Below are 13,917 nucleotides of genomic sequence, written 5' to 3'. Positions count from 1 at the left end.
AGCACTGAGGCCTCATCTGTGAAATGTAAACTCCAGGGTACCACTCGTCTACCTGCATTTTCAATGGATGGTGACTACGTTATCGGAGGTGTTTTCTCTATACACCGTTACATGCACACAGTGATGCATAACTACACCATATTGCCTGAGCCACTTAGGTGCACAGGGAGGTGAGTAAGAGGGTAACGTGGTGGATAAGAGGATGTGACACTGTGTGGGCATAGAAATGTTTTGATATGTATCATGTCTTTACAATCATCTTGAAATTGGTTGTATTTGTTTTTTTTCTTCTTGGTTTTAGCAGTATCAAAACAAAGTAAGATTCTAGGTTGATTTATTATGAATGTGTGCATTCAAATTCATGTGAGTTTTGCACTAATATCTAATCTTGTATTTTGAATTTTGGTGGTCAGGAAATTCTTTGATGTCTATGGCTCACAGATGTAGTGCAGCTTTCACTTATGGTCCATAACAAATAATTGCTATTCTATTTTATTGTGTTTCATATGTAAATTTGAACAGTGACATGATTGTCTGTACGTAGAATTGACTCCCGTGAACTGCGCCTTTCACACACAATGGTCTTTACCATTGAGGAGATTAACAACAGCACGGAGCTGCTGCCAGGCATCACACTCGGTTATCAAATCCACGACTCCTGCGCCTCAGTGCCTCTGGCGATGCATGTGACATTCCAGCTTTCAAATGGGCTGGACCCGGTGTTTTACACCAGTGACAAATGTTCACAATCTGGTATGGTGATGGCTATCGTCGGGGAGTCTGGGTCAACACAGTCAATCAGCATGTCTCGTATCATCGGGGCTTTTACCATCCCTCAAGTAAATATTTTTGAATTTCTGGCAAATTATGTGTTTCATATGAGCCAGTGCTGATTTTCTGTTTGTGCTGCTAAAGAATTATACTTTAATTCTGCCTTTTTTTTCTTCAGGTGAGCCACTTTGCCACTTGTGCATGCCTGTCTGATAAGCAGCAATACCCAAGTTTCTTCAGAACAATCCCCAGTGACCAGTTCCAGGCTGATGCTCTGGCCAAGCTGGTGAAACACTTTGGTTGGACTTGGATAGGTGCTGTCCGGTCAGATTCAGACTATGGCAATAATGGCATGGCCTCTTTCCTCGATGCAGCACAGAAGGAGGGAATCTGTGTTGAATACTCTGAATCTTTCTATCGGACCCACCCACGTAGCAGAATACAGAGAGTAGCTGACGTTATCCGCAGGTTTCTGCATCACTGATTGTTTTTCCCCTGTACTGACACTGACCTTCTGCACACAAAACCACAAAAAATGATAACCGAAACATAGGATGAAGGATTGTTTTTAAATCTTAAATTTGAAGTTTCTTCATCTGATGTTCAATTAATTTGTGTTTATTTCTGATGCTTTCATAAAAAAAATTATTAGTGAAACCAACATTGTACCATCAACATATCAAAAACTAATTTCTTCTTGTCTTTTTGTGTTATCTATCCCAATACGTTTTTCATTAAAGAATATTTTGTGTTTTCATTGGTTTAATTTCATGCACTATAATGTCTCTCTAGGTCGACATCTATGGTTATTGTGGCATTTGCAGCCTCTGGAGACCTGAAGATCTTGCTAGAAGAGCTCTCACGCAAGCCTTCTCCACCTCGCCAGTGGATAGGCAGTGAGTCCTGGGTAACCAACCCAGACATGCTGAAGTTCAGCTCCTGTGCTGGAGCCATTGGATTTGGCATTCAGAAATCTGTCATCCCAGGTCTGAGAGAATTCTTGCTGGATCTGTCTCCAACTAAAGTGGCTGCCTCTCCCGTGCTCACTGAGTTCTGGGAGGATGCGTTCAACTGCAGGCTGGGAAGAAGTGAGAAAGTTGTGCCCATATTTTGAAATAGAAACACATTCACAGTTAGTTCCCTGTGGTCGTGTTATTTTTGATTCTGTCTCTGATTGGAACATTCTGTGTTTTGAATGAACTTGGCTTCAGTGGTTTTCACAATACCAACACTGACATCCTGAACATGAGCACACAGTACATAGACAGTCTCCAGGGCAATAAGCTAAATGAGAGATTAAAAATAATAACTTACTAGCATGTGTATTTTAAATGAGACAAAAAGAAAGCAAAAAGAAAAACAAATGCATAAAAATAACTGATAATGTAAAATCAATGCTAATGCTTAAAAAACATCTTCCTCTGTCTGTGTGTTTTTAGGTGCAGCCATAGATGAGAGTGTGTGTGATGGAACTGAAGACATAAAGACACTCCAGGACCCTTACACTGATACATCTCAGCTCCGAATCACTAACATGGTGTACAAGGCTGTTTATGCAATAGCTCATGCCATTCATAATGCAGTGTGTCAGGACACAAATTCTACAGCTCAGTGTGACAAACTCACCAGAATAGAGTCCAAACAGGTCAGGTGAAATGAAAAAGTGAACTCTTCAATGGCATTTGTTTTACTATAATATATACTGTATATATATATATTGAAAATAAATATTGTTTTTTTTTCTGTTTTCCTTTCTCTTCCTCACTGTCTCAATTAACTTCACGTCACAGGTTCTTACTCTGCTGAAGAAAGTAAATTTTTCCAAAAATGGTTATGATGTGTCATTTGATGCCAATGGGGATCCTGTGGCCAGATATGAGCTGGTTAACTGGCAAAAAAGTGAAAGTGGCAGCATTGAGATGGTGACAGTAGGGCATTATGATGCATCACTGCCGGAGGGCCAGGAGTTTCGCATCAACAGGAATCTCACTTGGGTGGAAGGCAGCACAGAAGTAAGTGGACCAAAGGCAACAATTTACCATATTGTAATTTAGAAGTTGGTGTACAAAAATGGTAAAGATAAAGATATACAAATACATTTCCAGTGTAAGAGGTGTGGGACGAAATCCAGAGTCATTTTGTTCAAAAATGGATTTAAAAATTTGGAATAGATTGACAAATCAAGTGAAAAAGTGTTCCCTTGCATAGCTGCAGCAAGATATGTAACCATTTGATTTGTCTAACTCTGACTGCTGAAGCCTCATTTTAACTTTAGCTGAATTTATGAATGCATTTTTATGCAAAAACTATTAATGCTTTCAATACACATACTGGTACTTAATTATTGTTTTAAGACAGACTAAACAGACAAAATATCATTTTCTGCTTAAATCCCAAAATCTGTGTAGCACACCCGAATATGTGTATGTTTGCTTGTATCTATTTTGTGCCAGGTGCCTGTGTCAGTGTGCGGTGACAGCTGTCCTCCAGGAACTCGTAAAGTGCTGCAGAAAGGAAAACCCATCTGCTGTTATGATTGTACACCATGTCCTGAGGGAGAGATTAGCAATGCTACAGGTATGTTTTTCTTTCTCAATTTTACAAAATCAAATACATGACTGCTAACAGCTGATTTTTATTTCATTTATTTCAGATTCCACTGACTGCTCCCCTTGCCCCAAGGAGTTCTGGCCTAATGCAAAGAGAGACACTTGTTTCCCCAAGCCTGTAGAGTTTCTTTCCTTTGATGAGGTCCTAGGAATCATCCTGGCTGCGTTCTCAGTTGCTGGTGCCTGTCTTGCCATAATGACATCAGCTGTGTTCTTTCATCACAGGACATCCCCGATTGTCAGGGCCAACAACTCTGAGCTGAGCTTCCTGCTGCTCTTCTCCCTGACTCTATGTTTCTTATGTTCATTAACTTTCATTGGAGCACCCTCTGATTGGTCCTGCATGCTGCGCCACACAGCATTTGGGATCACCTTCGTCCTCTGTATCTCTTGTGTTCTTGGAAAAACCATAGTTGTGTTAATGGCCTTCAAAGCTACACTCCCAGGTAGTAATGTTATGAAATGGTTTGGTCCTCTACAGCAAAGAATGACTGTAGTTTCCTTCACATTCATTCAAGTTTTAATATGTACTATTTGGTTGCTTCTTCGTCCTCCTTTTCCAATGAAGAACTTAACCACTTTTAAGGAGAGAATCATCCTGGAGTGTGCATTAGGCTCAGCTATTGGGTTCTGGGTTGTACTTGGGTACATAGGTCTACTGGCTGTCTTTTGCTTTGTGTTAGCTGTACTAGCTCGGAAACTACCTGATAATTTCAACGAAGCCAAGCTGATCACCTTCAGCATGCTGATATTTTGTGCAGTCTGGATCACCTTTATCCCAGCGTATGTCAGCTCTCCTGGGAAATTTACTGTGGCTGTGGAGATATTTGCCATTCTGGCCTCCAGCTTTGGACTGATACTGTGTATATTTGCTCCAAAGTGCTTCATCATATTGTTTAAGCCAGAAAAGAACACCAAGAAACATTTAATGAACAAAAATCAATCCTGAGACATTTGAGGTTTGAAAAAACTTTTGATCACCACAGACAGTAAATAGTTTGAGTTATCCACATTTCACACAGTCTTCAGCTTGATTTCAATATGTAAAAGTTTTTCTTTACATTGTTATTTCAGTGTCATTTGATGTGCATTTAATATATCTATTTCACAAAATAATTTTCTCTTTGTGCTAATGTCTAAATTCATCAAACAATGTGTGATACTGAGTTCTGTCTCAACATTTTGATAAAACTTCAAATATATGTGGAATAATAAATATTGTGATTTATTCAGGAAGTGATTAAATCACAAAGACAACCCATTGTTGTGTTCATTTTTTAGGGTAAAAGGTCTAGCTAGTACAATTTAGGAGGATGAATGGACATAAACGGAATTTAATATTCATTATTATGTTTTTATTCATAATTAATCACCTGAAACTAAGAATTGTTGTTTTCTCGTTACCTTAGAATAAGCCTTTCATATCCAAAGATGGTGTGGGTCCTCCTCCACAGAGTTCTTCATGTTGCACGGCCATGTTTCGACAGTAGCCCAGAGAGGATAAACCAAACACTTTGTCTCGAGAGGGCCTTTCGTGTTTTTCAATTTTTCGGTGGCCACCTTTGGGAAGCTGGAGACAAGGTGTTTTAAGCTCATTGAAATCTGCAACCTCACCGCTAACTGCCACTAAATCCCACTCACTGGACACACTGAATGGTTATATGAGCTAAAAATAGCAATAAAGGGTTGTAGGTACAACATAATCATTAAGAGATATGTGGTGTTTACAGTGATAACTTTATATGACAAAAGAGACAGTGACTTTTAATAGACATTATTTTGTGTACACAGCCATCCATCCATTGTCTTCCAGCAGTCAGTCATGGTGGCAGCAGGCTTAGCGGGGTACTCCAGACATCCTTTTGCCCAGCAACACTTTCCAGCTCTTCTTGGGGGATCCCGAGGCATCCCCAGGCCAGATGAGATTCATAATCCCTCCAGCGAGTTATTGGTCTGCCCCAGAGTCTCCTCAAAGTTGGTTGTGCTTGGAAAACCTCCAAAGGGACCCAGGAGGCATCCTAATCAGATGCCTGAACCACCTAAGTTGGCTCCTTTAGACACAAAGGAGCAACAGCTCTACTCAGAGCTCCCCATATGCCCCAGCTCCTCCAATGCTGAACACAGCCTGGGCTAAGCCCTGCTTTGCCTTCCACAGTTGCTGGATGGTTTGCCAGAACTTCCTTGAGGTTGACGAAAAAGCCCTTCCCCATAGCCTCCCTGAGCTTCGGCCACACCCAGGTTTTTGCTTCAGTGACCGCAGAGGCTGCAGCCCTTGTAGCCTCCCAGTAACTGTCTACTGCTCCAGAAGACCCCAGGGCCCCTACATGCTCGCTGTTGGGCTCCCCTCCACCTAAGACCAGTTTGCCTTCGGAGACCCGCCAGGAGCTGCTGGGATTGTTTGTTGATTGATGGACAGGGTGTTGAGACCATCACATTCCTCCTAAGGGAGGTCAATCTATCCTCTAAGGAAGAGATGGATTTATAAGATGAGAAAAGAGACAGCAACACTTAGAGAGATCCAGGACTTGCTACAGAAACTGTGTCTGTCGTTTCCACTTACGACAGACAGTAAGGGTTTAACTCCATATAAATCCTGGTCCTCAAGAGGACAAGATTTCAGACCCATTTTGTATCTCTGCATTTGAACCAGTACATTGGATGCAAATCCTTCAGTGTGCTAACCATCAAGTAGTTGCTGGAATTAGTTCAGCCGGGCCAGGTTCACCACCATCAACCTAAAGGATATGTAAGTCGATGTTGAGGTGGCGCCGAAATACAAATGAATTCCAGGTCCGTGGATGCAGTGCTCCAACTGTGGCACAAACAAGGGATGAAGATCTTCTGTTATCTTGATGGCCTTCTTTTCAAGAATTAAAATTGTATCATAAAGTAAATAGCTTAAGCTCTGCTCATTTAACACAGTCCTCACCTAGTTGATTTAAATGTTTAAATATTCAAGTTTTTTTAATTACTTTTAGATTTAATGTAATTATTTTAGTTAAATTGACTTAGTTTAAGTTTATTTAGTTATTTTAAATCAAGTTAAGAGTAACCTTGGTGTTACAACATAACAAAATGGTCAAGCACCAGAAACATTGTACTTGGTTTTACACCTGTCCACATGAGGCCTTTTTAAAAAAGTAGAAGAAGAAAAGACAAGAAAATACAAAAAGGATATACTGTACATAAATATAACACAGGCACAAGAGTACAATATTATATAAAATGCATTTTAATGTCCTTTTAATATATTATTGTGTTTTTTTGACACAAAACAGTAACAAAATAACAGTATAAAGTATAGATTAATGTGTGGTCCTATCTATCTATCTATCTATCTATCTATCTATACACACATATATATATATATATATATATATATATATATATATATATATATATATATATATATATATATATATATACAAGAGATAGGGACGTGTAATGGACATTATGTTTTGCATGTAACCAGTTGAAAAGAATTGGAACTTGGACATGAGCTCATGAAAGACCAATAGGTAACGAGGTCTCGTCTCTGATGTATAGTAAGCTGACGTACAGTAGAAGGACAGAAGCTTTTGTCTGAAAATCTATATAAACCAGTGAAAACACATTCAGTATTCCCACAAACACACACTTTAGGATGGAGATCTCAGCTCTCCTTATTGGCCTCATTCTGTCTCAGCTGAACACAGCTCTGAAACAAAGCACTGGGCTCACAGAGGATAGGACTAGTGCTGGGGTCAGCACTGAGGCCTCATCTGTGAAATGTAAGCTACAGGGTACCACTCGATTACCGGCATTCTCAATGGATGGTGACTATGTTATTGGGGGTGTTTTCTCCATACACCACTACTTGCACACAGTGATGCATAATTACACCATCATGCCTGAGTCACCAAGGTGCACAGGGAGGTTAGTAAGAGGGTGAGGTGATGGACGAGAGGACAGGAATCTTTTTATTTGAATGATGTGTTTACAAACATGTTGTTAGTGTTTGCAGTTGTATTACTTTTTAGCACTGTTTTTTGTAGTATTGACAACTTAAAATAAAATAATTTATGTATTTTTGCAGTAACAACAAAGTAAGATTGTTAATTTGTGGATTAAATTTCATGTTATATTTGGACTAATATTTGTTTTGAATTTTGATGGGCAGGGGATCTCTATCAGTTATTGTCCATAACAAAAAATTGCAGCTCTTCCTTTTGTTCGTTTCTGTTTAAAAGAATCATATGTTAATTCAGACAGTGACATGATTATCTGTGTGCAGCATTGACTCCCGTGAACTGCGTCTCTCACACACAATGGTTTTTGCCATCGAGGAGATTAACAACAGCACAGAGCTGCTGCCAGGCATCACACTCGGTTATCAGATCCACGACTCCTGCGCCTCAGTGCCTCTGGCGATGCATGTGACATTCCAGCTTTCAAATGGACTGGACCCGGTGTTTTACACTGGTGACAATTGTCTACAATCTGGTATGGTGATGGCTATTGTTGGTGAGTCTGGGTCCACGCCATCAATCAGCATGTCGCGCATCATCGGGTCGTTTGACATTCCTCAAGTAAATATTTTTTTACTTTCTGGCAAACAGTGTGTAATATATATAAGCCAGTGCTGACAGATGTTTGTCCCATTAAAGAGTAATACATACATTTTCTTCAGGTGAGCCACTTTGCCACTTGTGCATGCCTGTCTGATAAGCAGCAGTACCCGAGTTTCTTCAGAACAATACCCAGTGACCACTTCCAGGCTGACGCACTGGCCAAGCTGGTGAAACACTTTGGCTGGACTTGGATAGGTGCTGTCCGGTCAGATTCAGACTATGGCAATAATGGCATGGCCTCTTTCCTGGAGGCAGCACAGAAGGAGGGAATCTGTGTGGAATACTCTGAATCTTTCTACAGGACCCACCCACATAGCAGGATCCAGAGAGTAGCTGACATTATTCGCAGGTTTCTAAATCACTGATTGTTTTTCCCCTGTACTGATACTGACCTTCTGCACACAAAACCACAATAATGTTATCTTAATATATATTAATATAATAATATACATCTAAATATCTTAAATTGCAATTTCTTTTTCTTATGTTTAATTATTGTATGTTTATGTCTGATATTGTCATGAAAATAGAATTAGTGAGAACAACACTGTACCTCCAACATATCAAAAACTAAATTTCGTCTTTCATTCATTTATTGTGTTAACAATATCTATATTTATTTAAAAATCATAATTTTATTTTCCTTTGGTTTGATACAATGCAATATAATGTCTCTCCAGGTCGACATCTATGGTCATTGTGGCATTTGCAGCCTCTGGAGACCTGAGGATCCTACTGGAGGAGCTGTCGCTTGAACCTTCTCCACCTCGCCAGTGGATAGGCAGTGAGGCCTGGGTAACTGACCCAGATATGCTGAGGTTCAGCTTCTGTGCTGGAGCCATCGGATTTGGCATTGAGCAATCTGTCATCCCAGGTCTGAGAGAATTCTTGCTGGATCTGTCTCCCCCTAAGGTGGCTGCCTCTCCATTGCTTACTGAGTTCTGGGAGGATGCATTCAACTGCAGGCTAGGAAAAAGTGAGAAAGTTGATCTAATTTTTAATGTAGCTGACATTTACTGTAGGGTCCTTGTGGTTGTGTTATTGTTGTTGTTGTTTTTGACCATCTGTCTGAGAGGAGCATCCCATAATAAAAGTCGGTAGCAACTTTAATATCAAACCACAGATTTCTGTTGAGAGGGAAATCTATTGATATTGAACAAGACAAGGGGTGGACAAAAGGTGCTTCTCTGTCAATAATCTCGATCGATGATGTCAGATCAAGTTTAGGGCTCCTACTATCATTATACACACATTAAAACAGGTGAAGTCAGTTGGGGATTCATGGAAAAGTTTTTCAGTTATTTTGCTATTTATAAATGTGACTGAATGTAACTGAATGTTAATGCCTGACCTGACATAGAAGGAGAAGTAGGGCCTGAAACAAACTGAAATAGCAGCTACAACAAAAATATAGATGAAGCCATGTCTTCAAAACATTACTCTAAGGTACGAGAAGCATGTTTTAGGAATTAATTTGATTCATTTAAATTAATTTGTTTCTGTAAGACAGGTTTGCCAAGTCAAATTAAACCTAAAAAATACAAATAATAATAATAAACACATGAGAGAGAATACTAATGTAATATCATTGTTATTTCCTATTTTGGTGTGTTTTTAGGTGCAGCCATAGATGAAAATGTGTGTGATGGAACTGAAGACATAAAGACGCTCCAGGACCCGTACACTGATACATCTCAGCTCCGAATCAGTAACATGGTTTACAAGGCTGTTTATGCAATAGCTCATGCCATTCATAATGCAGCGTGTCAGGACACAAATTTTACAGCTCAGTGTGACAAATTCGCCAGGATAGAGTCCAAACAGGTCAGATAAAAATGAATAAGTGAATCCCCTAATGCCATTGTTTTCACTATAATGTAACTATAAGAAGTTGAAATATCCATTTAAATTCATGTTTTCTTTTCCTTCCTTTATTGGCTTACTTAACTTGATCCACACAGGTTCTTACTCAACTGAAGAAAGTACATTTTTCCAAAAATGGTTATGATGTGTCATTTGATGCCAACGGGGATCCTGTTGCCAGATATGAGCTGGTTAACTGGCAAAAAAGTGAGAGTGGCAGCATTGAGATGGTGACAGTAGGGCACTATGATGCATCACTGCTGGCAGGCCAGGAGTTCCGCATCATCAGGAACCTAACCTGGGTGGATGGCATCACACACGTAAGGAGTTCAGAAGCAATAATCACATATTAAAATTTTAGAGGTGATCTCAGAGGGCTTGATATTTCTTTTTGGTATCTGTTTTCCCTGTCCACACTGGCCATGAAGAGATGTATTCCAAATACAATTTAGTGCAAGATATGTGGGAGAAAAAACATATTATAGTATTTTCAGTGTGAGCTGCAGCCAAGAAAGAGGGAGTTTGAACGAAAACGATTACTGTGGGTTTTATCACCCAACAGCTACATTGTAGCTTTAGGAAGGGATTTCCTCACAGCTAGTATAAACAAATGTAATTGTTCCAAAGATAAATAACACTCTCAATACATATATTTGCATTTGGATATTTTTTAAGACAAATTGAAAAAATGTTAACCTATATTATATTCATAAGAGATGCATAGCACTTCTAAATATGTGTGAGGTGGTTATATCTATGTACCAGGTGCCTGTGTCAGTGTGCAGTGACAGTTGTCCTCCAGGAACTCGTAAAGTGCTGCAGAAAGGAAAACCCATCTGCTGTTATGATTGTATACCATGTCCTGAGGGAGAGATTAGCAATGCTACAGGTATTCTTTTTTTTTTTTTTTGACATTTGTAATTTGTCATTTATTTTTGTAACACATGTCTACAGCATTGGGTGTAATACTGCTAAAAGCCATTTTTATTATATTGTCAGATTCCCCAGAATGTTTCCCGTGCCCCAAGGAGTTCTGGCCAAATGCAGAGAGAGACACTTGTTTCCCCAAGCCTGTAGAGTTTCTTTCCTTTGACGAGGTCCTAGGAATCATCCTGGCTGCATTCTCAGTTGGTGGTGCCTGTCTTGCCATCATAACAGCAGCTGTGTTCTTTCGTCACAGGACATCCCCGATTGTCAGGGCCAACAACTCTGAGCTGAGCTTCCTGCTGCTCTTCTCCCTGACTCTATGTTTCTTATGTTCATTAACTTTCATTGGAGCACCCTCTGATTGGTCCTGCATGCTGCGCCACACAGCATTTGGCATCACCTTCGTCCTCTGTATCTCTTGTGTTCTTGGGAAAACTATAGTTGTCCTTATGGCCTTCAAAGCTACACTCCCAGGTAGTAATGTCATGAAATGGTTTGGACCTACGCAGCAAAGGATGACTGTAGTTTCTTTCACATTTATTCAAGTTTTAATATGTACTATTTGGTTGCTTCTTCGTCCTCCTTTTCCAATGAAAAACATAACCACATTTAAGGAGAGAATCATCCTGGAGTGTGCATTAGGCTCAGCCATTGGGTTCTGGGTTGTACTTGGGTATATAGGCCTATTGGCTGTCTTTTGCTTTGTGTTAGCTGTCCTAGCCCGGAAACTACCTGATAATTTCAATGAAGCCAAGCTGATCACCTTCAGCATGCTGATATTTTGTGCAGTCTGGATCACCTTTATCCCAGCATATGTCAGCTCTCCTGGGAAATTCACTGTGGCTGTGGAGATATTTGCCATTCTGGCCTCCAGTTTCGGCCTTATACTGTGTATATTTGCTCCAAAGTGTTTCATCATATTGTTTAAGCCAGAGAAAAACACCAAGAAACATTTAATGAACAAAAATCAATCTTAAGACATTCAAGGTTTGGGAATGGTAAAGACGGCAACTTTCAGTAAAGAGCTTATGCTATGTACATTTAACACTGAGTTTAGGTCTATTTATTAACAAATGCTTGATTATATTACAAATGTTGTGAGTTTTGATTGTCCTATTGCCTCATTTTATAAATAATGTTCCAAATAAAGTAAACATACATAAAAAAAAAAGCACGATACTGAGATCTTTCTTGACTTCTTGATAAAAACCCTGACCCCCTACAAAACCAATTTAAATGGTGAGGATAGTGAGAAGGTTTGATGCAGAATGAGGGAGGTAAAACAGCATATCACATGCAGTATAGGATTGGGCGGTATCACAATTTTCATACTGTTCAACCTTCCCCAAGTACTCCGTACAGCATACGGTATTACCATCAGCTGATTACAAATCACATTGTTGGGCTTTTGAGGGAGCTGCTATACGCTTTTCCGCCACAAGGTTGTTGCACTGCTTTAGTGAACTTCAACTGTAAGTTTTCCATCTGATGTAACATTAACATTTTTAAAATGTTTTTATGTTAATTTTAACGTCCAACTTTATGGGTAGCACTCACTGTATGTAATTTATTTGTTGCAAAGTAGGTTGAGCTGCAGTTCTTGTATTAGAATATTATTATTATTATCATTATTATTATTATTATTATTATTATTAACAAGACACTTCGTACAAGTATAACCCAGGAAGAGCAGCAGCCAGCCAGGCAGGAGGGATTGCAACAGCCAAAAGGGTGACTGCTAAGCACCTGAGGACAAACCAAAAAATCCTCCCTTCTGAGGAGAAGCTGACAAGGCTAATATGTGATTTTTTTTTTTTTTGACCGGTTCTTTGTTTGACAAATTACATTATTAACAAAAAGTTCACGGGGACACCGTATTTTTAAATACCCAGAGATACCATACTACTGTTGGGACCCTCACCACATGGTTCTGACAATAGAGTGGCCTGTGTGTAGACCAAAGCCTAAATGCGGCCTCTTTGAACTAACAAAGCCTGGTAAACAAAGGAAAGCTAATGTCCAGTAGGTGACGCCAAATGTCACAGTGAAATTGTCCCATTTGTCCCATTGTCTGAGAGCGCACCTGAACGCATCGTCAGTTCCGCAGCGACCGGATACACGGAGAAGATAAAAACAGCTGCACACCCATTTCATAGCAGTCCCATCGTAACATGTTGCTGGAAGCATCAGTTTTCGTCTGTGCAGCTGTTACTAAAAGGGAGCACACAAAAGTTTGGATCTTACCCACCTAGGCTGCAGTCTTTAACCTCGCTGGACGAGCCAAGATTGCCTGGGTGTTTACCACACACATTCCGGATCCAGAGAAGAGATGAGCAACCCAGTCTCTCATCCCTGCAGAAGGAGGTCTCCCCTCAGAAAATACCTGCTTTGACCCGTTTTCTGAAACTCAGAGCTCATATGTGTCTTTAACGACTCATGACACACCCACACAGGTTTTTAAAAGCCTGCAAACTCCCCTCCAGTTAGTTAGAACTGAAGAAGCCTCTTGGATGAGAGGTGAAACACCTTCAAGAAACTGAAACAAGTCCAGTTGCCTATGATACAGCACTTAGAAGCAACAATGTTTTGCAAACTCCTGTCATGCCATGTTACCAAAAACCATTTCCATAAACAACTGCAGTAAATGTAAAAATATTGCAATGTTTGCAAAATAAAATACATGTAATTGCCTTTACTGATGTAATGGTTGTCAACTAGGTAAACCTGATTTCTAGAGGAGGCTCGCTTTGACTTTGATGACATTTGATAGACAGACTGAAGCACTGACACCCCAATCTCCTGTTAAACCTGCATCTACTGCTCTGTAGCATATCCAGTCATAACAATCTTTAATGGAATATAAATTCCACAAAGGCAAATTTAATCTTAGATGAGGTTTCAACCTCCTTTGCAGAGAAAATGTTGATGTGATGGCAGTAGAACATAATTGAAGACCAGGAAAATGTGAACCTGTATCGTTCAGCATTTTGAAACGTATGTTGAAGATACACTTCCTGCTTTTGTCATAAGACCCATTAAAATACCTAAATTCCCAAATGCTGTGGTAACACAGCAACACCCAGTGTAAATAGCAATTTAATTCTGGTTATTCCAAGAACACCGTTGCACCCCAACAG

At 39.8% G+C, this 13,917-nt stretch overlaps 2 protein-coding genes across 2 annotated transcripts; both read left to right on the top strand.

Annotated features, from left to right (window-relative positions):
* Positions 1–63: 63 nt before the first annotated feature.
* Positions 64–4,329, top strand: LOC141017273 (extracellular calcium-sensing receptor-like). The gene is made up of 8 exons (XM_073491940.1): positions 64–170; positions 545–839; positions 950–1,239; positions 1,564–1,859; positions 2,211–2,416; positions 2,562–2,783; positions 3,225–3,348; positions 3,425–4,329. The coding sequence occupies exons 1-8, from the start codon at positions 64–66 to the stop codon at positions 4,327–4,329; spliced, it is 2,445 nt and encodes an 814-aa protein (XP_073348041.1).
* Positions 4,330–7,188: 2,859 nt separating this feature from the next.
* LOC141012597 (extracellular calcium-sensing receptor-like) lies at positions 7,189–11,757 on the top strand. Its single transcript, XM_073486116.1, has 8 exons — positions 7,189–7,295; positions 7,654–7,948; positions 8,050–8,339; positions 8,671–8,966; positions 9,609–9,814; positions 9,952–10,173; positions 10,619–10,742; positions 10,853–11,757. The coding sequence occupies exons 1-8, from the start codon at positions 7,189–7,191 to the stop codon at positions 11,755–11,757; spliced, it is 2,445 nt and encodes an 814-aa protein (XP_073342217.1).
* The last annotated feature ends 2,160 nt before the right edge of the window (positions 11,758–13,917 follow it).

This window comes from Pagrus major, chromosome 2 (genome assembly GCF_040436345.1).
Source record: "Pagrus major chromosome 2, Pma_NU_1.0".
In the NCBI taxonomy this organism is placed as follows: Eukaryota; Metazoa; Chordata; class Actinopteri; order Spariformes; family Sparidae; genus Pagrus; species Pagrus major.
The sequence above is the reverse complement of the archived record's forward strand: the minus strand, read 5'-3'. Positions and strand labels throughout refer to the sequence as shown.